This window comes from Solanum stenotomum, unplaced genomic scaffold (genome assembly GCF_019186545.1).
Source record: "Solanum stenotomum isolate F172 unplaced genomic scaffold, ASM1918654v1 scaffold30406, whole genome shotgun sequence".
NCBI classification, from domain to species: domain Eukaryota; kingdom Viridiplantae; phylum Streptophyta; class Magnoliopsida; order Solanales; family Solanaceae; genus Solanum; species Solanum stenotomum.
This window is the reverse complement of record NW_026030956.1, coordinates 288513-312220: the sequence shown is the minus strand read 5'-3', so window position 1 is coordinate 312220 and position 23708 is coordinate 288513. Positions and strand designations below refer to the sequence as shown.

The 23708-nt window shown below is 32.1% G+C and overlaps 3 protein-coding genes across 4 annotated transcripts in view; all 3 read left to right on the top strand.

The window, feature by feature from the left end:
- The window catches only part of LOC125851848 (serine/threonine-protein kinase STY13-like), a 145918-nt gene that overhangs the window by 6403 nt on the left and 115807 nt on the right, over positions 1 to 23708 (top strand). The gene's annotated exons all lie outside the window — the stretch shown is intronic.
- Positions 2769 to 7664, top strand: LOC125851856 (homocysteine S-methyltransferase 2-like). The gene is made up of 7 exons (XM_049531602.1): positions 2769 to 3108; positions 6145 to 6201; positions 6294 to 6523; positions 6621 to 6750; positions 6860 to 7063; positions 7173 to 7244; positions 7392 to 7664. Exons 1-7 carry the CDS (start codon positions 2938 to 2940, stop codon positions 7542 to 7544), a joined length of 1017 nt encoding a protein of 338 aa, XP_049387559.1. The 5' UTR covers positions 2769 to 2937; the 3' UTR covers positions 7545 to 7664.
- LOC125851836 (pentatricopeptide repeat-containing protein At3g22690) lies at positions 9720 to 23602 on the top strand. Of its 2 annotated transcripts, XM_049531572.1 has the most exons (2): positions 9720 to 9796; positions 21279 to 23602. In XM_049531572.1, the coding sequence occupies exons 1-2, from the start codon at positions 9745 to 9747 to the stop codon at positions 23519 to 23521; spliced, it is 2295 nt and encodes a 764-aa protein (XP_049387529.1). In that variant the 5' UTR covers positions 9720 to 9744; the 3' UTR covers positions 23522 to 23602. The 2 variants fall into 2 exon arrangements, with proteins under 2 accessions (XP_049387529.1, XP_049387528.1); XM_049531571.1 differs by lacking the exon at positions 9720 to 9796 and having other exon boundaries at positions 20922 to 23602.

Below are 23708 nucleotides of genomic sequence, written 5' to 3'. Positions count from 1 at the left end.
CCATAAGATATCAATTCTATTTTTATAAAGTAGTTGAAATTTATTCAATTGCAACCACCATACTTCTAAGTCCTTATTCTTAAATTCTGCCTTTTTATTTTAAAGAGGCGGAACAAATTTTTTTAATTAAAATAAAATTTAATAACTTTGATAAAGAAAATCTATATTTACCTGTTTATGGGTCTTATACAATCTGAGTCCAGATTAAATAATATCCAAAAACGAATATAAAACACCAGATGAAAAAAAAGTTTCTTTATTTGTTTGTTTTGTCATTTTTTTTAGAGGAAGGGTAGATTTTGAAAGTTGTAAATTTTTCCCCATACTATATGGTACAATAAATTGTTGGTGGTAGAACCGAATTTAGAAATTAAAAATGTCTTAGAGCATTACTATATATATATTATTTTTTTTCCTTCCAATAACATAAACGTATGAAAAGCCTCTAAAACTGTTCAAATAATTGTTTTTCCTCCCGTCGGTCAAACAATATTTGTCTTAGATTACACATAAAGACTTAGGATAATATTTTTTAAATTTACGTACAAACACAAAAATAAATAAAAAAAATCGATTTATTCCTAAAGAATATATTCCAAAAAAATTCTTTATGAAAGCATTTTTCCCTACATGCAGAACACACACATAGAATATGCTTTGTTTATACAATTGTCAATACCCAAAAAATTTTTGTGATAAGATGTAGAACGTGTTACTTAAAAAATAATTTAGAAATAGCGTGAAGCAATTTCCTCCGCAAATTATGATTAAAGCATCTTAATCTAAATGTGCTTTTATTTATTTAAAATGGTTTTTCCAACAAAAAAGCCATGATAAGTGTATTTGTTTAATTATACAACATTAGCGTGAAATTTAAGTTAATTATTTTATTATTTGAAAAACGTTAATCATGTTAATTCTTGTTTAATACGGCGTTGGGACTAGCTAATTATGTGTTGGCTTACAATTAAGTTTCAAATTCCATTAATATGCTTCTACTAATTATTTACGTTTTGTGGGTTCCTTAGAAGTTTCCTCCTCCCTAATTAATTAGCTAATTATGTGTTGGCTTGTAAGGAACTAGTAAAATGGAGGGATTTCGAAATTAGACTGAAATTATATGTAAGGGCACTCTATGTAAAAAAGAAGAAGAAGAAGAAGAAGGGATAATTATCTAATTAAATAAATATTTTTATCATATTTATTAAGTCTCTTTATAATTTGAAATAATTACATTTTATTTCACTAATTAATAATTTCATACCAGATTTCAAGTCAAATACAATACATGTTTTTTTTCCTGCTACCACATATATTGAAATATGGAGAGAAGCGAGTGAGAACAAGAGGGAGGTGAGTGAGATTTATTTATGTATCCAGATACATGTGAATCATACTAGATACAAACTACATGTATCTGTGATATCAAAAACACGATTGAGATATGAGAGTGACGAACGAGATGAGAGAGAGATGAACGAGATTTATCTATGTATCTCAAATGTGTGCAAATTCACTATGATAAAGTATATCTGAACGTTTTGATTACATAAAATTTAACAAGATTTGTAATATTAGAAAGTATAGTGTATTTTTGTAAATTAGAAAGATTTTGGTAAGTTACCAAAGAAAGGAAGAAGGGCACATCATGTGAAATGGACTCAAAGACAAAATGGGTCCATTTTCCTTCCTGTGCGCTAGATATATATGTAAATGCTTAACCAAATTTGATTTTGCAAAAAATATTATTTTAACCTACCAAAAAAATTTGTCCAAATGCATACTAAAGAAATTGTCTAGATACATTATAAAATTATGGCTAGATACATGCCACTTGAATTTAATCTTCTTCTTGCAACAAAAAATCCAATAGCTATATAAGGAGATGTTTTTGTGAAATTATCCACAGTCTAAAAATATCTTCTTCTTTTTTTCTTCTTATCAAATTTTTAGGCATGAGTGCACGTATTTGAAAGAAATTATAGAATTTTAAAAAGAGATAGCTCACAACGATTTGCATCCTAATTGGGTTGAGGTAACTTTTAAGAAAGTAGGTTGCAGTTTTTTTTATACATAACTTTTTTTTATTCTCTTCCAAATTAATATTGTAATATTTTTATAAGGATATATTTCTTCTTGATATTCACAAAATTATTAAAGATATACGTCCCAATTAAGATAGATCTAAGTGGTAAGAAAAATCAATTAAGATAGATCTAATTGGTAAGAAAAATCAATTACGATAATTAAACCATGTCAAACAAATTAACGAAAAGAATATGTAATAGGAGTTGTAACTAATAACATCTTACTAAAAATAAATTTTGGGTATTGAAAGTGATATTTTAAAATATTTAAGGACATTAAATTAATCATACAAACTTGGTGGCTCTTATCCTCTTGATGATTTTAAATTATCTATTCTGTTTCTCTTTTACATATTTTTAAAGAGAAATATTAATTAAGAAAATTAATTATTTTTTATTTATATTTAAAATATATTTATTTTTATTATATCACTTCTATAATTATAAGTATTAATCATCTAAATATTAAAAAATAAATAATATTTAATAATAGTAATAAAATATGTATATTATAAATAATAAATTATTTTTTATTCTTATTTTAAATTAAATAAGTAAAAGTAGATAAATAGTGTATTAATTAGGATATACATAAAAGATAACAAGTAATTTAAGATATTTTTAATTTAAAAATTAAGACAGATAGTTTGAGACAGAAGGAGGCGTATACACACTATATATGTTGGAGATACTCCTCATTAAACTCATTTTCCTTTTTCAATCTTCTGCCAACTTCTGCAAAGTTTTCAAAATAAATATATTCACTTTCCTTCTAAATTTCTACACAATCCCCTCAATTAATTTTTAGTCAATATTTTTGCAGAGATTAATTATAACACAAAAGAAAAAAATGGGGTTGAAAAGTGGGTCGACATTTTTGGGTGATTTTCTCCGGCAGTGCGGTGGCTACGCCGTGATAGACGGTGGACTTGCGACGGAGTTGCAGAGGCACGGTGCTGACTTAAATGATCCTCTTTGGAGTGCCAAATGTCTTGTTAGCTCTCCTCATCTTATAAGAAGGGTACGTATCGTTATTTATTGTGTTTCAGTTATCGTATTAATTTGTTCTTGTTATTAGTTTTTTACTTTTAATATCTGTTATCGTTCGTTGTTTTCTGCGTTTCAGTTATTTGTTCTTGTTATTAGCTTTTTACTTTTAATATTTATTATTATTTGTTGTTTATTGTATTCGTATTGATTTGTTCTTGTTATTAGCTTCTTGTTTTTAATATTTGTTATTATTTATTGTTTATTGTGTTTCAATTATCGTACGATTTTTTCTTGTTATTGGTTTCTTACTTTTGATATATGTAATATCATTTGTTGTTAATTTATTATGTTTCAGTTATGTATTAATTTGTGCTTGTAATTGCTTTTCTCGAATGTTCTATATTATTTTTTATTAATTGTTATATTTTTTTTTTTGTCTTTTTATAACTAATTTGATTTACTACACGCAAATAGAAAATTCTTCTAAATAGTCCAAATAAGAAGAAAGGGAACGATAACGATTGGTTCCGTGTACGTACCTTCAATTTTTTCATATCGTCTTGAGATGTTCATCCTTAGCTTGAATTTTTTAAATATATATTATTATTACCTCTTATCTTCTTCTTGATTTTCTTAAAAAAGTCATAATTGGAATTTTAAAAACTAACCAAAGAACTAAAATATGTAAAGCTATCATTTTCATCATGTTAGACAGTGACAGAGTCATTCTTGTCAAAAAGGAGTCTATTAATTATTCTTTTTTAAAAAATTATACTATCTTAAATATATATCGTTCGTTAATTTCTTTGTAATATTTAAATATTTTATGTTTTATTTCTCGTTAGTAAAAAAATTTACTCCTTTATTTGTATTTATGTGGAAGTTTCGAGCTGTTATGTTAGACACTGACAGAGTCATTCTTGGGGCTATCCATTAATCATTCTTTATTAAAAAATTATACTATCTTAAATATATACCGTTCGTTAATTTCTTCGTAATATTTAAATATTTTATGTTTTATTTCTCATTTGTAAAAAAATTTACTCCTTTATTTGTATTTATGTGGAAGTTTCGAGCTGTTATGTTAGACTGTGACAGAGTTATAATTTACTCCTTTATTTGTATTTATGTGGAAGTTTCGAGCTGTTATATACCGTTTGTTAATTTCTTCGTAATATTTAAATATTTTATGTTTTATTTCTCGTTAGTAAAAAAAATTAACTCCTTTATTTGTATTTATGTGGAAGTTCGAGTTGTTATGTTAGACAGTGACAAAGTCATTCTTGTCAAAGAGGTGTCCATTAATCATTCTTTATTAAAAAATTATACTATCTTAAATATATACCGTTCGTTAATTTCTTCATAATATTTAAATATTTTATGATTTATTTCTCGTTAGTAAAAAAATTTACTCCTTTATTTGTATTTGTGTGAAAGTTTCGAGCTGTTATGTTAGACAGTGACAAAGTCATTCTTGTCAAAGAGGTGTCCATTAATCATTCTTTATTAAAAAATTATACTATCTTAAATATATACCGTTCGTTAATTTCTTCATAATATTTAAATATTTTATGATTTATTTCTCGTTAGTAAAAAAATTTACTCCTTTATTTGTATTTGTGTGAAAGTTTCGAGCTGTTATGTTAGACAGTGACAAAGTCATTCTTGTCAAAGAGGTGTCCATTAATCATTCTTTATTAAAAAATTATACTATCTTAAATATATACCGTTCGTTAATTTCTTCATAATATTTAAATATTTTATGATTTATTTCTCGTTAGTAAAAAAATTTACTCCTTTATTTGTATTTGTGTGAAAGTTTCGAGCTGTTATGTTAGACAGTGACAAAGTCATTCTTGTCAAAGAGGTGTTCATTAATCATTCTTTATTAAAAAATTATACTATCTTAAATATATACCGTTCGTTAATTTCTTCATAATATTTAAATATTTTATGATTTATTTCTCGTTAGTAAAAAAATTTACTCCTTTATTTATATTTGTGTGGAAGTTTCGAGCTGTTATGTTAGACAATGACAGAACCATTCTTGTCAAGGAGGTATCCATTAATCATTCTTTATTAAAAAATTATACTATCTTAAATATATATCGTTCGTTAATTTCTTCATAATATTTAAATATTTTATATTTTATTCCTCGTTAGTAAAAAAATTTACTTCTTTATTTGTATTTATGTGGAAGTTTCGAGCTGTTATGTTTAGACAGTGACAGAGTCATTCTTGTAAAATAGGTATCCATTAATTATTCTTTATTAAAAAATTATACTATGTTAAATATATACCATTCGTTAATTTCTTTGTAATATTTAAATATTTTATGTTTTATTTCTCGTTAGTAAAAAAAACTACTCCTTTATTTGTATTTATGTGGAAGTTTCGAGCTGTTATATGCTTGCTGTCTTAATTTATTTAATGTTAGTTTCTGTGGAACAACGTGAGGTGTTACAATACATTACTTTGACATCAACAACGTGGCTGATTTTATCTTTGACACCTCATCATTTTGTTTCAGTTATTATGCTGACACATATAAGTCTACATACAAATGTAACACATCTACAAGTTACAACAAAGTTATATACATACGTAAAGCTATTAAATTCTATCGAATTCTTATTATTATCATCCACTCTACGTCCGCCTTGGCACCCCTAGAACATAGAACATGTGTACATAAAAGATTACTGATATTTTAATATAATATTAAACCTTATAAATCAAAATTTTTAAAAAGTATAGTGAATGTAGTGCTAATTCAATCAAATTTAAATAAATTCTATAATTTCGTCTTTGCTTGAGGTGTATTGACATAACCAAATCAAGGGAAATACCTTTTTTATTTGTTAACAAGAGGAATGCAACAGCCTCTAACAGAAACACAAGGTAATTGCTTTGGCCTATTTGATTTGCTATGTCAATTTAGGAGATTCAGAGTATGTTTTTCTCTTGTAAACCGTAGCCATTAAGGAGAAGGACAAGCTAACGGACTAACATGAATGACAAAGATTAAAAAAAAAAATATGATTGATATTCTGTTTTATGTAACAGGTGCATCTAGATTACCTGGAAGCTGGTGCCAACATTATAATCTCTTCATCTTATCAGGTTTGCAAATGAACTTATGTATTTCCTTTTATTGCTCTTTGGCTAATTAGATGACTCACATTAGTTGTTTCACTTTCATTTGCATGAGACAGGCAACCCTTCAAGGATTTGAAGCGAAGGGAATTTCAAGGGAAGAAGGTGAAGCATTGCTCAAAAGAAGCGTGGAGATAGCATGTGAAGCGCGAAACATATATAATGATAGAGCTTCCAAAGGTTCTTGGGATGATTTTGATGATGGAACTGGTTTGAAACGCAATCCGGTCTTGGTTGCAGCGTCTGTGGGAAGTTACGGAGCTTATTTGGCTGATGGTTCTGAATATAGGTGAGTTAATGTTCAACGTCTTAGCATAATAGTCGAGGTGTATTTTGATTAACTTAATATATGTGAAATTGATTACTCTGCCCTTCTTGGTTTGCAGTGGAATTTATGGTGATGCAATTACTGTGAAAACTCTGAAAGATTTTCATCGAAGGAGAGTTCAGGTTCTTGCGAATTCAGGTGCTGATTTGATTGCATTCGAGACAACTCCAAACAAAATCGAAGCTCAGGTATTTACTCTCTTGATCTTTTACGATATCTTATATCTTATATATTCTGTGTTCATTTTCCTCCAAGTCGAATAGTTGTGTGCTTAACTTCATTTTTTGTTTCATATAGGCTTATGCTGAGCTTCTTGAGGAAGAGGCTGTCAGCATTCCTGCGTGGTTTTCCTTCAGTTCTAAAGATGGTACCAATGTAGCCAGTGGCGATTCCATTGCAGAATGTGCTTCAATTGTTGATTCGTGTAAGCAAGTTGTTGGAATTGGAATCAATTGTACCTCTCCGAGATACATTCAGGGGCTGATCCAATCAATCCGAAAGGTATAATTACTTCTTTGGTTTGTGAAATTGATATGTAAGAGAAACGTGTCGTCATGTACCAAGATTTATTCCGAAATGTTAATTGCTTCCATGGCCAAATGATATGCAGGTAACAAGTAAACCAATACTTGTATATCCCAACAGCGGTGAGACTTATGATGGCGAAAAGAAGGAATGGGTGGTAAGTCTTTTCAATACTATATATAACCTTTCTTGTTTCTATAACATGTACGACTATCAAATGATTGAACAATAGAGAGAAATTTACTTAGGATACTTAATTGGCATTCTTAAAAAGCATCTAATGAACGCTTATATATCATTGTAGGCATCAAGGGGCGTCGCAGAGGAAGATTTCGTGTCATATGTGGACAAGTGGTGCGAGGCTGGGGCGTCTCTCGTCGGAGGTTGCTGCAGGACTACCCCAAATACCGTTAGAGCTATTTCCAAGGTTCTCTCCCTCAGGTCTCATAGGGTTTAAACTGAGTTTTTCGGGCAAATATGTTAAAAGAGTTATGGAACTAAAATGATTTGTTTTATACTATGTTGTTTCTCAGAACAATGGTGATAATGTAATATAGTTTTACAATTCTCATACATGGTACTTTTTGCGTTCCAATTAACATGACTGTTTTTTTTAGTCCGTTTCAAATAGAATGATATCTTTTTTTAAAATTTTGTACCAAGGATTTCACTTTAACTTTATAATTTTACATAGCTAGATAAACACTAGAAATTAATATATTAGAGTTGTCTTTGAATGTTTACAAGTAATTTAAAGTGAAAAAGGTGGATGAAACTTTTTCAAAATATTTTGGTTAAACATAATTTTTGGAATTGAACTCCGAAAAAACTGTAAAAATTTTATGGACAAAGTGCAAACTCCCTCTTACACCTTGTTTGGATGGTTGTTATCCATTCTATTGTATTGTATCATTAGTTCAAATATCATATTCGTTTTCTATTGATACTTAAATTGTATTATATCGTGTCATTTAAATTCATCATTAGGTAACAACGGGAAGTCTCATTTCAGGTAAACAATTGATTTGATGTAATCGCATCGTTATCTTAATATTTTATTTAACAATTATATTTCATTTTTTACTTTATCATCTCATGTAGCTCTATTCGGTATATTGTTTTTATGATAGATTTATCATTCAAATTATGAATGTCCGGACAGAAAACAGTATAATCTATTGTATTCCATTTAACAACCATAAAAAAATAAAAATAAAGGACAGAAAAGATATATCTTGGCTGGTTAAATGTGGTAGTTCTCATCAATGGAGTTCATTAGCATGATGGTGTCAGTTGGAAGCTCTTGGAAAGTTGAATAAACACGTCAAATAGCAATGGCAGCAACCCTTAATCTCTGTCTTTCTCCTCTTCTCTGAACTAAGTCTCAATCCCGTCGACTTACAATAACAACTGACTTAATAAAATCCTGCAAAAATCTGAACGAAATCAAACAACTACACGCCCATTTCACAAAACAGGGATTCAATCAAGACCCTGGTTTTCTCGGTAAACTCATTGCTAAATGCTCCGAAGTGGGTTTTGAAAGAGTTGGTTTGGTTCTTGTGGAATCAAACTCAATGGAAGATGAATTAATATGAAGATTTGGTAGAAGATAATTAGTGCAAAATAAAAGTCAAGATAATATCTTGGTAGGTGAAATTTAGGTAAACCATAANACAATTATATTTCATTTTTTACTTTATCATCTCATGTAGCTTTATTCGGTATATTATTTTTATGATGGATTTATCATTCAAATTATGAATGTCTGGACAGAGAACAATATAATCTATTGTATTCCATTTAACAACCATAAAAAAATAAAAATTACTTTATCATCTCATGCAGCTCTATTCGGTATATTATTTTTATGATAGATTTGTCATTCAAATTATGATTGTTCGGATAGAGAACAGTATAATCTATTGTATTCCATTTAACAACCATAAAAAAATAAAAATAAAGGACATAAAAGATTTATATCTTGGCTGGTTAAATGTGGTAGTTCTCATCAATGGAGTTCATTAGCATGATGGTTTTAAATTAGGTCTTGAGCCTAACTCACACCCCAAAAGCTAGTTCAAAGGGAGGAGGATTGTCCAAGCCTTATAAGGAGTCCACCCATCTCATTACCCACCGATGTGAGACTTTTGTCATTCTTTAACACCACACCTCACGCCCAGTGCTTAGCATCTGGTGAGTGGGCAATTTTGATTTTGGGGTCCCCAACATCGGGTGAGACAGGCGCTGCTCTGATACCATGTTAAATTAGGTCTTGGGCCTAATTCACACCCCAAAAACTAGCTCAAAGGAAGGAGAATTGCCCAAGCCTTATAAGGAGCCCACTATCTCATTTACCACTGATGTAGGACTTTTGTCATCCTTTAACAGGTGTTAGTTGTAAGCTCTTGAAAAGTTGAATAAACACCTCAAATAGCAATGGCAGCAACCCTTAATCTATCTCTTTCTCCACTTCTCGCTACTACACAAACTCAATCGAATCGAATATCAACAATAACTGACTTAATAAAATCCTGCAAAAATCTCAACGAAATCAAACAACTACACGCCCATTTCACAAAACAGGGTTTAATTAAGACCCTGGTTTTCTCGGTAAACTCATTGTTAAATGCTCCGAATTGGGTTCCTATAATAGCATGGAATATGCACAAATAACTTTTGACAGTTTCTGTAGTAGTAATGAAGAAGGTTATGATAATACATACAAGTTCAATTCCTTGATTAAAAGGTATTCTTTAGCGGGTTTGTTTTATGAAGCTGTATTGATTTATGTAAGAATGGTTGTTGAATGTGTGGAGCCTGATGGGTAAACTTTTCCTTTGATTTTGAGTGCTGTGCGAAGGATGATAGTTTTTCTACAGGAATTCAAGTTATGGGTTTGGCTTTGAAATGGGGTTTTGGTGACGATGTGTTTGTTTTGAATTCAGTGATACATTTGTGTGGTGAATGTGGGGAGGTGAGTAAAGCCAGGAAAGTGTTTAATAAAATGTCTGACAGAAATTTAGTGTCTTGGACTTGTTTGATTTGCGGGTATGCCAAGAGTGAGAAGGCTGAAGAGGCAGTTGCTTTGTTTTTTGAGATGATTGAGGAGGGTGTTATGCCGAATTCTGTGACAATGGTGTGCGTAATATCGGCTTGTGCAGAGTTGGGGGATTTGGGATTGGCGGAAAGAGTGTGTGGTTATATTGGGAAGACGGGATTGAAGGTTAATAGTGTTATGGTAAATGCTATTATAGATATGTATATGAAATGTGGATCTATGGATAAGGCAAAAAGGCTTTTTGAGGAATGTGTTGATCGTAATTTGGTACTTTACAACACAATTTTATCAAACTATGTACGGAATGGGATGGCAAGGGAAGCACTCGAGGTCTTGGGGGAAATGTTATCCTATGGAGGACCTCGTCCGGATAGAGTAACTTTGTTGTCTTCTATATCAACTTCTACAGAGATGGCTCATGTTTTCTTAGGAAAGCAATGCCACGCTTATGTCTTGAGGAATATGTTAGAGAATTGGGATTCCATTGGTAATGCTATCATTGATATGTACATGAAGTGTGAGAGTCAAGAATGGGCATGCAGACTTTTTGATCAGATGTCAAACAAGTAAGAAACTAAAAATTTGCAACAAATGTGCTGGAGATAAAACAAACTCTTAAAAGACTAATAAAATGTTATTTGAGCAACTACATAAGTTAAAGATTTTTATGAAAAGAGAAAACAATAGAATTGGAGAAGATGAAGATTTGTATATTATTCTTGAATGAATATTACAATGACTTAAGCTATGTATTTATACACCTTATTTTGTAACTAACTTCTTGAAATGACTATAACTAACTTCTTGAACAGCCTTCACTTTTGATCTTCCTCTTCTTTTATTTCAACACACTTCTTCTTTTCCACTATCTCAATACTCCCCCTCAAGCTAGGTGGTGCAAATATGTTTAAGACCCCTAGCTTGGACAATAGATAGTCATGTTGTGGCTTGTTGAGACCTTTTGTCAAAAGATCAGCAGGCTGATTTTGTGTTGAAATATAAACTATCTTAACCAGTTCTTGTTAAAGTTTTTCCCTGATGAAATGACAATCAATCTCAATGTGTTTAGTACGTTCACGATAAATTGGATTGGAAGCTAACTAAATAGCAGACTTGTTGTCACTATAGACTTGAACTGGTAAATGAACCTTAGCCTTTAAGTCTTTCAACATCCCTACTAACCAAACTAACTCTTCTACAGTAGAAGCTAAGCTTCTATACTCAGCTTCAGCTGAGCTCCTTGATCCAATGGTTTGTTTCTTAGCCTGTCAAGAGATCACTGATTCTCCAAGCTTAATTACATAGCCAGTCACAAATTTCCTTGTAAGAGGGCATGTTGTCCAATCTGCATCACAATAGGCTGTAATCTCAGTACCACACTTACTAAATAACAATATATATTATCCTAGCTGTCTCTTAACATATTTCACCACTCTAAGTGCAGCATCTATATGAGACTCTTTAGGTTGATGTAGAAACTGACTCAAAGTTTGCACACTATAGGAAATGTCAGGCCTTGTCATGTTTAGATATAACAGTTTCCCAATCAATTTCTGATAAGAGCTTTGATCTGTTAGAGGTTCCTCTTGATTCTTTCCTGTTTGATCATCAGCTGGCTTTGCTCCTGACAATCCAACTTCAGAAGTGCATATTTCCTTTGATGCATAACAACTCCACTATTTGACCTTACAAACTCTATTCGTATCTCAACTCTCCTAGATCTTTCATTTTAAAACTTTGTTGTAAGGATCTTTTTGTCTCTTCCACCAGCTTTAAACTACTTCCTCTTACTAAAATATCATCAACATACACCAAAATTATTGTAGTTCCTTCAGTTATCCTTCTTGTAAACAAATAATGATCATATTGACTTTGATTGAATCCCAACTCCTGAAGAACCTCTGCAAACTTGTGATTCCATTGTCTTGGTGCTTGTTTAAGCCCATACAATGATTTTTCCAGTCTGTATACCTTGTTCTTATTCTCCCCCTGACTGGAAAAACCCTGAGGTACAATCATATAAATTTCATCCTCTAATCACCATTTAGAAATGCATTACACATATCCATTTGATGGATATGCCAACCCTTGAATACAACTAAGGCTAGTATGGTTCTTACTGTGACCATTTTTACCACAGGAGAAAAGGTTTCCTTATAATCTATACCCTCTTTTTTACTATACCCCTTGGCTACTAACCTTGCTTTGAACCTTTCTACTTCTCCATTAGACTTGTATTTAATCTTATAAATCCATCTGCATCCAATAGCAAACTTCCCTTTAGGTAACTCAACTAATTTTCAAGTGTTGTTTTTTTACTAAGGCTTGTATTTCAGCTTGCATTAGTTCAATCCACATTAGTTCTTTACTTCCCTCAGTAAAAGGTTTAGTTAGAGCAAAAGTTGCAGCAACAAACTCTTGATAAGGTTTAGATAAATGTTTGTATTCTATACACTCAGTTATATGATACTGTACCTGTTTTCCCATATTAAGAGACACAAAGTCTTTCATCCACACTGGTGGATGAACTCTTCTTATAGACCTTCTAGGTTGAGTATCATTTGTCAAAGACTCATGAACTTCTGCATCTTGACATTGTACTACTTTTTGTACTAGATCTTGTTCAGTATTATCAGTTAAACTTCTGTAACTTTCTTGATCACAGTGTGTATCTTGTAAACACTTTTGATGACCCTTCTCTTTGTTAATCATTTTGTCACAGACTGACTCTTATGCTACATTTAGAATGTCATCACCCATGCTATTAACAAATGGACCTCCCTCCTTATTAGCTGAGAAAGTCATGAATGGAAACACTGATCTTTGAACATCACATCCCTACTCACAAAGAAACTGTTGGATGTCAAATCTAATAAAATATAGCCATTTTAAGTTTTTGAATACCCCATATGGACAATAGCCTTAGATCTTGATGCTAGTTTATCATTTTCAGTGAGAACTTTAGCATAACATAAACATCATAACACTCTCAGATGAGATAACATTGGCTTACCACCATATTTCCTTTCATATGGAGACTTACCTCCCAGAACCCTACTAGGTATTCTATTTATTAAATAAGCAGTTGTAAGCACACATTGACCCCAATACCTTAAAGGAATTTGACCTTGAAACCTTAGAGCCCTAGTTACCTCTAAGAGGTGTCTATGCTTCCTTTCAGCTACTCCATTCTGCTGTAGAGTATAAGGACATGACATCTGATGTATTATACCTTTTTCCTTAAGTAGAGTAGTGCATACATAATTCATGAATTCAGTCTCATTATCAAACCTTATCTTTTTTATTGTTTTGTCAAACTGTGTCTTTACAAATTGCAGAAACTGAGCTAAATCAACACACACATCTGATTTATTTTTCAAAAGAAATAACCAGGTCATCCTTGAGAAATCATTAATCACTGTTAGAAAATATCTGTTACCATCAAAAGTTGTCTGTTTGTATGGATCTCATACATCTAAATGAATCAAATAAAAAACTTGACTACTTTTAATACTGCTAACTGGAAACACACTCCTGGTATGTTTTGCACAAGGACATACAATACATTTATTTAGTACTTTACTCACTACTTCTGAATTATCAGGAAAAACTTTACTCAACATATGAAGATCCATATCCTAGTCTCTTGTGCCACACATCTACTTCTTCCTTTGATAATTGTTGTATCTCTAGCTCCTTTTCAGGCACAACAAAAGACTGATGCTTTAGTTGATCTTTTGTGTCAAGTTCTTTAACAACAAATACATATCATCATCCTCTTTACCAACTTCCCTCACCTTGTCGGTGTAAAGCTTCTGAAATACACAAAAATGAGGGAAGAAAGAAACTGAGCAGTTTAACTCCTTAGTCACCTTACTTACTGACATCAAATTATACTTACACTCTGGTATGTGAAACACATTTGTAATTACACTTCTTGGAGATATATGACATACCCCAGTATGAGACACATATAACACTTCACCAGTAGGCAAGTATACATGCTTGGGATCTTTAACCTTGACCACAGATTCACTAGTGAGCATGCCAACTTTTAACACCATATGATTAGATACCCATATATCTATAATCCAGACCTCATTATTTTAAGAAACTAACAAAGTTTTACATGCAGTATTAGCTTGAGCTTCATGTTTTTGACCTGCATCTTCAACTTTGTTCCATATCCTTGATTCTGCTTGAGCATTTGGAGAATTTGGCTATATTGACCTCTAGTGAAATTGCATCCTTGCAACTGATTTGAACACTCATCTAAATCACTAGTGTGATTCTTCATAGCCACATTAGTATTACTTCTATAATTGAAAGAAGGGCAACCAGACACACCCTCATAACTATTTTTTCTTGTATTGTTATCATCATTCACAACCATGTAGGCTTCATTTCATGTTCCAGCATTCACTTTTCTTTTGGACTTGAAATCTGAAGGATACCCAATCAGCTCATAACACTTATCTTTAGTGTGCCCCTTACATCTGCAGAACTCACAAACAACTATAAAATTCTTCTTGGACTTATTATATCCTTATGTACTAGAGATTCCTTCGATTCTTGAATACATTCCTAGAGAATCCACTCCAGTACTACTTATAGAACTTAACCCTATAGTCGACCTACTAGAAGTCACCTTTTGACACTCATTATTCACTATCATAGCATAAGTTTGATTTACTACAGGAACATGACTCATTAACAAGATCTGACTTCTTGCTTGTCCAAAAGATTCATTCAGTTCCATCAAGAACTGATATAACTTTTGTTGATTCAAATGATCAACAAAACATATTGCCTTCTCACAATCATAACCAGGAGGTGGCACCAAGGCCTCAAAATTCATCCCACAAGGCTTTGAGTTTTGTAAAGTACACTGATCAGACTTTGTACCTTGTTGTAGAGTTGCAATCTCTTTGTGCAGGCTAAATGTTCTTAATCCATCCAACTAATCAAACCTCTCCTTCAGGTCATTCCATACACATTGAGCGGAGGAAGCAAATGTCACTCTTCCTAATAAACACTTTGACACTGAATTCAGAAGGCATGATAGCACAATGTCATTAACTATTTCCCATTGACCTTGTAATTCTGTACTTACATCCTCCTTCTTACATGACCCATCTACAAAGCCAATGTTGTTTCTTCCAAGTAAGGCCAATTTGATTTACCTACTCCACAATGCATAATTATCTATTCCAGTAAGTTGAAACGAGATTAGATTTACCCCACTGATATCAGTAGGACTCAAGAACAGAGGATGATTATAATCAACCCCTTGACTCATTGACATAGCTGGACTGGAATTTGGATGTCCAGAACTCTCACCACTACTATTTTCAGTAGTTAGTCCAATCGTTACTCTTTGAGTCATATTAGCAATCTTTCTTCTTCTAATTTGATTTGCGGAAACTTAGAGAACTTCTTAAGATCCTGATCTTTAGAGATTCAGTCAAAAACACACAAATGATCCAATCAAATTTCAATCACCCGCTCTGATACCATGAAGATTTTATAAAAAGAGAAAACAATAGAATTTGAGAAGATGCAAATTTGTATATTATTCTTAAATGAATATTACAATGACTTAAGTTATGTATTTATACACCTTCTTTTGAATAACTAACTTACCTAACTATGTAACTAACTTCTTGAAATGACTATAACTAACTGCTTGAACAACCTTCACTTTTGATCTTGCTCTTCTTTTATTTCAACACACTTCTTCTTTTCCACTATCTCAATAAGTTGCCTTAACTTGACACAAAGTTGATAAGCTAAAGGGTATGAGGATCTGTCAGGTTGAATGCAAGATAAGATCAAACGGATTAATTTTTGCACTCTATCACTATCACAACTCGATTCTTTAATATTTTCTCGAATCAATGTCATTGCTAATGTTGTGGCCAGCCTTTCGTTGAGTGCATCACTCGTGTTCTTCTGTGTTTCAATAACAAACTGTAAATAACTCAATCATCAAAATTCCAATGTTGTAGATATCACATGATTGAGTTGCATTTCTCACTACTGCGCCCAAATATCTAGCTGCCAAAAGTTTCAAAAAAAGAAGAAGGTTATTTAGATAATTCAATTATACTCATATTTGAAATTGTGCAGGGAAGGGCTTTTAATTTCATGTATAACTTACTAATTCTTTCTTTGTAGATGGAACTGCTTTAACTTGTTTTGTATCCAACATAAGATATTTCGCCAACATCAATAACTTTTGCTCTCCCATCCTGTACAAATATTATTAACTTAGATTTAACTTTTTTTGACACATGTCTGAAATAGATAATTGTGAATGGTTTTATAAATACCTTTGTGTGAAGTATATTTCTTGGGGCCAAATCATCATGAATGAGCCGGTCTCCGATTTCATGACTGTGTATAGCATGTACACCATTGCACAAGTCAATCATAATGGTCAATGTTTCACTATACTCTAGTTATGTATAAAAAAGTCACATAAATTAAAATGTAAAATACAACGAAATAACTTTAATAATGAAATATTAGAGAAGTACTAATTTAACATAAATAAATGCCTCACATACCGCCAATTTTATTGGTAAGAGTACTACCATAAATGTATTCCATAATCAAGTACTGCCTTGGCCCATCATGCCCGTAGCCAAACAGTCGTGGGATGGTTTCATACTTCATTTTGTGGCAGATTATATTTCTCAGACTAGAAATGAAAAAAATATTTTAGACCATGGATTCTCTTAGTAGACTTTTAAGAAAGGTGAGAGATATTGAGATTTTTAAAGCAATGTATATCTTAGGGGCAACACCATTATTGCAAAAAAAAAGAAAAAATGATAATGAGATCAAGAATTGAGACATTACATAATATGTATGCGATGATTTGCATGCCTTCACAACATATGTCCCCTGAAGCAAACCTATTGGGTTTCCTTGTGGGAATTTACATAAGTATACTCTGTCATAGCTTCCAACTCCAATGCACTCTGATTGGGTTATTATTTCCTCCACAAAATCAAAACTACCTCTCCACAATGATAAATCAACAACATTTATAACCCATTATAATTATATGTCAATTAAACATCAAAGTACTCACGACACATATTTTCATAACTTGTTAAGTCATTAATGTCTATCCCCCGTAAGGATCAATACGATAACTTCATTAGAGCATATAACTTCTCACAAGAGATCATGACAAAAAAAAAGGATTTAAAAAAATTGTCTTTTCAGAAACTGACCATTGGCTTTGACAAATTTAGAAATGAAACACTCCAGATATGTCACAAGATTGGGGTATTTGACGAATTCATCATATATGGGTGTGTCGACTTGGTACCAGGTTGTAGCTAAGCTTAAGCATAACAAAACGATAAGAATACGCTGCTATAAACTTTGACTTAAAAGTGGATTCCCCAAAATCAGGATTTTCTTATGGCTTTGTACACATAATAAATTTTTCACCAATTTCTATCTCCATTGACTACAAATCATAACCTTTAATATCATAGGTCGATATTGCTTATCCCAAAATGAAACTGTCAAACAATGGGCAGTTTTGAGAATTTTCTGCATAAAAATATCATTGACTCGCAATATCGGCCCAATCGGGCCCCCAATCCTACTATAAAGGAAATTAATTTTATTCACTATAGCGGAATGTGATCCCCTAATAGTGGCTTGCATGGTATAGAACCTCGAAAATCCTCCCAAAGTAGTATATATCACAACACATTTTCAAACTTTGATGTAGTCAGATCGATTCTTTCACGCCAAGTTTAATATCAAGAGTTCTACTCGCCTGAATTCGAGTCTGAAAAATCTTACATACTCCTAAATATCTTAGCTAATAGAAAAATCGACCCAAACTTAGATGTTTTACCCAATCTATTTCCGAATATTCCACCTTGCTCGTCTGAAACTGATCTAGCCTAAAATTTTCAATTTACTACTTCAAAAGTTTGTTATTCAAAATCTTTAACCATTGTTTACCCATAATAACTAAAATAGTCATTATAGGTATAGACCTTAGCTTAATAGAAGTAAAACTAATCACAGATAGAAGTATTCCACAAAATCATGCATTTCTCAGAAAGTTGACACAAAAAAAATAGAAAAAGTCACAAAATATAATAAAAGAGAAGGGAATCAAACCTTCCAATGAAGGAGGAGAGTGATAAAGAGGGGGAAATGAAAGGTGAGTCTGAATATGCAGCTACACAAATTTTCTGTTTTTGCAGTTATAAATAGTACATACTAGCAATGTTGGTTGCCACCTTATAATACAGTGTTCTTTCTCTTCTTACCATATCAAAAGTTCATTACAGTTTTCTTTCTCTTTTTATTCATATCAAAAATTCATTTTGACAAAATAAACTATTTTTTAATTAAAAAGTTAAAATAGTCCAAAGTAAACAATTTTTTTTATTTTCATACTTGCATTACCTAGTGTATGAATATACTTAGTTATTAACTGACTGATTATCAGTTCAAGTAGACAATTCAAAAAATTGAGATACTTTTAAGTAATGTTTTTTTTACCTTTTAACTCTTTAATTTATAAACTCCACTTCTGGAAAATCTAAAATTGAGTTTCAAAATCTTAAAAAGACGAACTATCTTTTCATAATTAAAGAGTAAAAAATTGAACCGTGAAATAAAACATTAAACAAATGCTACTTGTTAGAATGTTCTTATTTGTATGGTCTTTTGTAAAAAAAAAAAAAAAATGGTTAAAATTTGTCTTGGGATGTTTTTAGAAAGAAAAAAAACTAGTGATTCAGTAGGGCGGTTGGTCTTGAAAAAGAGGCATATACAAAATGATCGGATATCACTTAATGTTGAATTCTACACATTTTTGTCAAACTATACTCCATCCTTTTTTAAATAGACTAAAAAGAAAAGTAAGAAAATCAAATTAAAATGGAGGAAGTATCAATACTATTATTTTTTAATAAAACTTTACTTGAAATTTTTTATTTTTTTTTTGAATGATGAATGTTGATCGTTGAATGGTGACTTATTGTTCAATATCAAAATATTTGGATATCATCGTAACACATAGAGATGAATTATCAAAATTTCATTAAATACAATGATTTTTTAAACTTATTTTTCTTTAATTAGATACAATTCACATAATACTTCCTTATAGACAAATATTCAGAATATATGTGCAATTTACTTATTTCAATTGCTATGTCATAATCAAAACTCCAGTTATTTGATATTGTTATTCCTATTTAAACGTGAGTTGTACATTTATATGGTATCATTATTATAAAGTTTATATAACAAAATATATAATTTTAATCAATCCATATTTTAAATATACCATTTGGGTACACATCATTTGAAAATCTAAATCAATTGTGCTTTATAATTTCATCCATAATTTTAACATCAATTTTGAATAGAGAATGTATAGCTGAAAATTTTGTTTGAGAGTATCTCAAGTAAAGTAATGTTCCACACACACAGAAGTTCAAACCTTTTTTTACGCTCTCCATATTAATTTGACCAATCATACCGATGACTTTGGAGTTTGGATTGGGCTTCCCTCCTTTTTTATTTTTTATTATTTTTCCAAGTTCTTATTTGAATTAAGGACACATGACATATGTTAAAACTAATGCCTATGATTTAATTAACTAAAGTATATCCTAACCATACTTAATTTAGATAAATAAATCTGTTCTTGTCAATTTAAGAATTACCATGTATTTCATCTCTTTTCTCTTTGTTTGCGCCCAAAAAAAATATTGGTATAAAAAAATTGACAACAACCAATATCATGGAAGCAAAAAAATAATTTCAGATTATTATCAGGGAATTCAATTTTTTAAATTGGATTCAATTTAGAAAATCAACATGTATCTAATATCCCAAATACATGTATTCAATATCCTAGATATTGTATTCAAGGGGTGTTGCATAGGAAGATTTCATGTCATACGTGGACAAGTAGTGCGAGGCAAGGGCGTCTCTCATCGGGGGTTGCTGCGGGACTACCCCAAATACCATTAGAGTTATTTCCAAGTTCTCTTCAAAAGGTTTCACAAGGTTTAAACCGAGTTTTGGGGCTAAATATGTTAAGAGTTATGGAACTAAAATGATTTGTTTTATATGTTGTTTCTCACAACAATTGTGATAGTGTTATATAGTGTTACAATTCTCATACATGGTACTTTTGGCTTCTCAATTTATGTGACCATGTTTTCTTTTTAGTTCATTGTATTCAAGTTTTTAATTTTTCTATTTTACNCCTATATATATATATATATATATATATATATATATATATATATACTAGAGATTACATAATAAACTAAATGAAACATTTTCAATATCTTATAATTAAACATATTTTTCAAAATTAAGCTTTGGAAAAAAGTGTAAAAATTTTATAGGCTAAGTGCAAACGCCATCTTATACCTTGTTTGGATGGTTGTTACCCATTGTATGGTATTATATCATTAGTTTAAATACCATATTTGTTTTCATTGTTTTTAAAATTATTTTGTATCGTATCGTTTAAATCTGGTATTAGATAATAATGAAAAGTTTAATTTTTATGTAATAACTAATCTGGCATGATTACAATGTTACCTTAATATATTCTTCTCATCTTATCATATATTTTCATATTAGTTCTATTCGTATTCTAGTTTTCTTCTAGGTTTATCATCTAAATTATTTAAGTGTGATATTAAGAGAATGATGCAATATATCTAAACATGCCCCTCATTTCATACCGCGCTGGTCAAACGTTGTAGTTCTCATCAATGGAGTTCATCAGCAAGAATGGTGTCAGTTGTTAGCTCTTGAAAAGCTGAATGTAAACACCTCAAATAGCAATGGCAGCAACCATAAATCTATCTCTTTCTCCACTTCTCTCTACTACACAAACTCAATCGAATCGAATATCAACACCAACTGACTTAATAAAATCCTGCAAAAATCTGAACGAAATCAAACAACTACACGCCCATTTCACAAAACAGGGGTTCAATCAAGACCCTGGTTTTCTCGGTAAACTCATTGCTAAATGCTCCGAATTGGGTTCCTATAATAGCATGGAATATGCACAAATAGCTTTTGACAGTTTCTGTAATAGTAATGAAGAAGGTTATGATAATACATACAAGTTCAATTCTTTGATTAAAGGGTATTCTTTAGCGGGTTTGTTTTATGATGCTGTATTGATTTATGTTAGAATGGTTGTTGAATGCGTGGAGCCTGATGGGTATACTTTTCCTTTGATTTTGAGTGCTTGTGCGAAGGATGGGAGGTTTTCTACAGGAATTCAAGTTATGGGTTTGGCTTTGAAATGGGGTTTTGGTGATGATGTGTTTGTTTTGAATTCAGTGATACATTTGTATGGTGAATGTGGGGAGGTGGATAAAGCAAGGAAAGTGTTTGATAAAATGTCTGAGAGAAATTTAGTGTCTTGGACTTGTTTGATTTGCGGGTATGCGAAGAGTGAGAAGGCCGAAGAGGCAGTTGCTTTGTTTTTCGAGATGATAGAGGAGGGTGTTATGCCGAATTCTGTGACAATGGTGTGTGTGATATCGGCTTGTGCAGAGTTGGGGGATTTGGGATTGGCGGAAAGAGTGTGTAGTTATATTGGGAAGGCGGGATTGAAGGTTAATAGTGTTATGGTAAATGCTCTTGTTGATATGCATATGAAATGTGGATCTATGGATAAGGCAAAAAGGCTTTTTGAGGAATGTGTTGATCGTAATTTGGTACTATACAATACAGTTTTATCAAACTATGTACGCAATGGGATGGTAAGGGAAGCATTCGAGGTCTTGGGGGAAATGCTATCCTGTGGAGGACCTCGTCCGGATAGAGTAACTTTGTTGTCTTCTATATCAGCTTCTACAGAGATGGCTGATGTTTTCTTAGGAAAGCAATGTCACGCTTATGTTTTGAGGAACGGGTTAGAGAATTGGGATTCCATTGGTAATGCTATCATTGATATGTACATGAAGTGTGGGAGTCAAGAATGGGCTTGCAGAGTTTTTGATCAGATGTCAAACAAGACAGTAGTGTCATGGAATTCACTTATTGCTGGCTTTCTGAGAAATGGTGATCTGAAGGCAGCTTGCAGAACTTTCAATGAGATGCCTGAGAGTGATCTTGTGTCATGGAACACCATGATTGGTGGTTTGGTACAGCAGAGCATGTTTGAGGATGCAATTCATCTATTTCGTGTAATGCAGAATGAGGGGATTAAAGCAGATAGAGTGACAATGGTCAGTGTTGCATCTGCCTGTGGATATTTAGGTGCTAATGATCTTGCTAAGTGGATATATAATTACATTGAGATGTACGAAATTCGTCTAGATATGCAGCTAAGTACCGCGCTTGTTGACATGTTTGCTAGGTGTGGTGATCCTGCAAGTGCAATGAAAGTGTTCAACAAAATGAAAGAGAGGGATGTCTCTGCCTGGACTGCAGCGATAGGGGCCATGGCTATGGAAGGAAATGGTAATCGGGCAGTCGAACTATTCTATGAGATGCTTGGGGAAGGGGTGGAACCTGATCAAGTTGTGTTTGTGGCTGTACTGACAGCATGTAGCCATGGGGGCTTAGTAGGAGAAGGAATGAAATTTTTTACGAGTATGAAGGAGATCCATGGCATCTCACCACAGATGGTGCATTATGGGTGCATTGTTGATATGCTTGGTCGTGCTGGGTTATTGAAAGAAGCTGTTGATATAATAAAAAGCATGCCAATGAAGCCCAATGATGCAGTTTGGGGGGCTTTTCTTGCTGCTTGTAAAATGCACAAAAACGAGGAGATTGCAACTTATGCAGTTGATATGATCTCCGAATCATCCCCAGATAAAGCCGGGATCCATGTGCTTCTTTCAAATATTTATGCTTTGGGAGGGAAGTGGACTGATGTTGCGAAGGTAAGGATGTCCATGAAGGAAAGAGGGATAAAGAAGAACCCCGGTTCAAGCTCAATCGAGGTGAATGGGAACATTCACGAATTTACTTCAGGTGATGAGTTTCACCCAGAACACACACACATTTGCCTAATGCTAGACGAAATGAACTGCAGGGTTAGAGAGGCAGGTCATGTCCCTGATCTAACAAATGTTCTGTTGGATGTTGATGAACAAGAGAAAGACTTCTTGCTTAATCGACACAGCGAGAAAATAGCCATGGCATATGGACTCATCTCTACATCTCAGGGACATCCCATTCGTATAGTGAAAAACCTTCGCATGTGCTCAGATTGCCATTCATTTGCAAAATTTGTTTCAAAAGTATATCATCGGCATATTGTTGTCCGAGATAACAATCGTTTCCATTTTTTCCAAGGAGGGTTGTGTTCTTGTGGTGATTATTGGTAGCTAAGCTGCATGATGTATATGTTTGTACAATACATACATTGTATTGATACTTTACTTGTGTAATGACAGATCAATTCCCTTGTATTTTGCATTTCTTAAAGTCCATAACCACAAAAAAGATAGGAAATTTGATCAACAGTCTTATCATATGAAATACGAACAAAAAATGTCGTCTCAGAGAACAGGA

Coding starts and splice junctions, on each gene's coding strand:
- LOC125851856 (XM_049531602.1), top strand. CDS start 2,938: ATGGGGTTGAAAAGTGGGTCGACATTTTTGGGTGATTTTCTCCGGCAG. Junction 6,202..6,293: donor TAATCTCTTCATCTTATCAG/GTTTGCAAATGA, acceptor TGCATGAGACAG/GCAACCCTTCAAGGATTTGA. Junction 6,524..6,620: donor GCTGATGGTTCTGAATATAG/GTGAGTTAATGT, acceptor CTTGGTTTGCAG/TGGAATTTATGGTGATGCAA.
- LOC125851836 (XM_049531571.1), top strand. CDS start 21,008: ATGGCAGCAACCATAAATCTATCTCTTTCTCCACTTCTCTCTACTACA.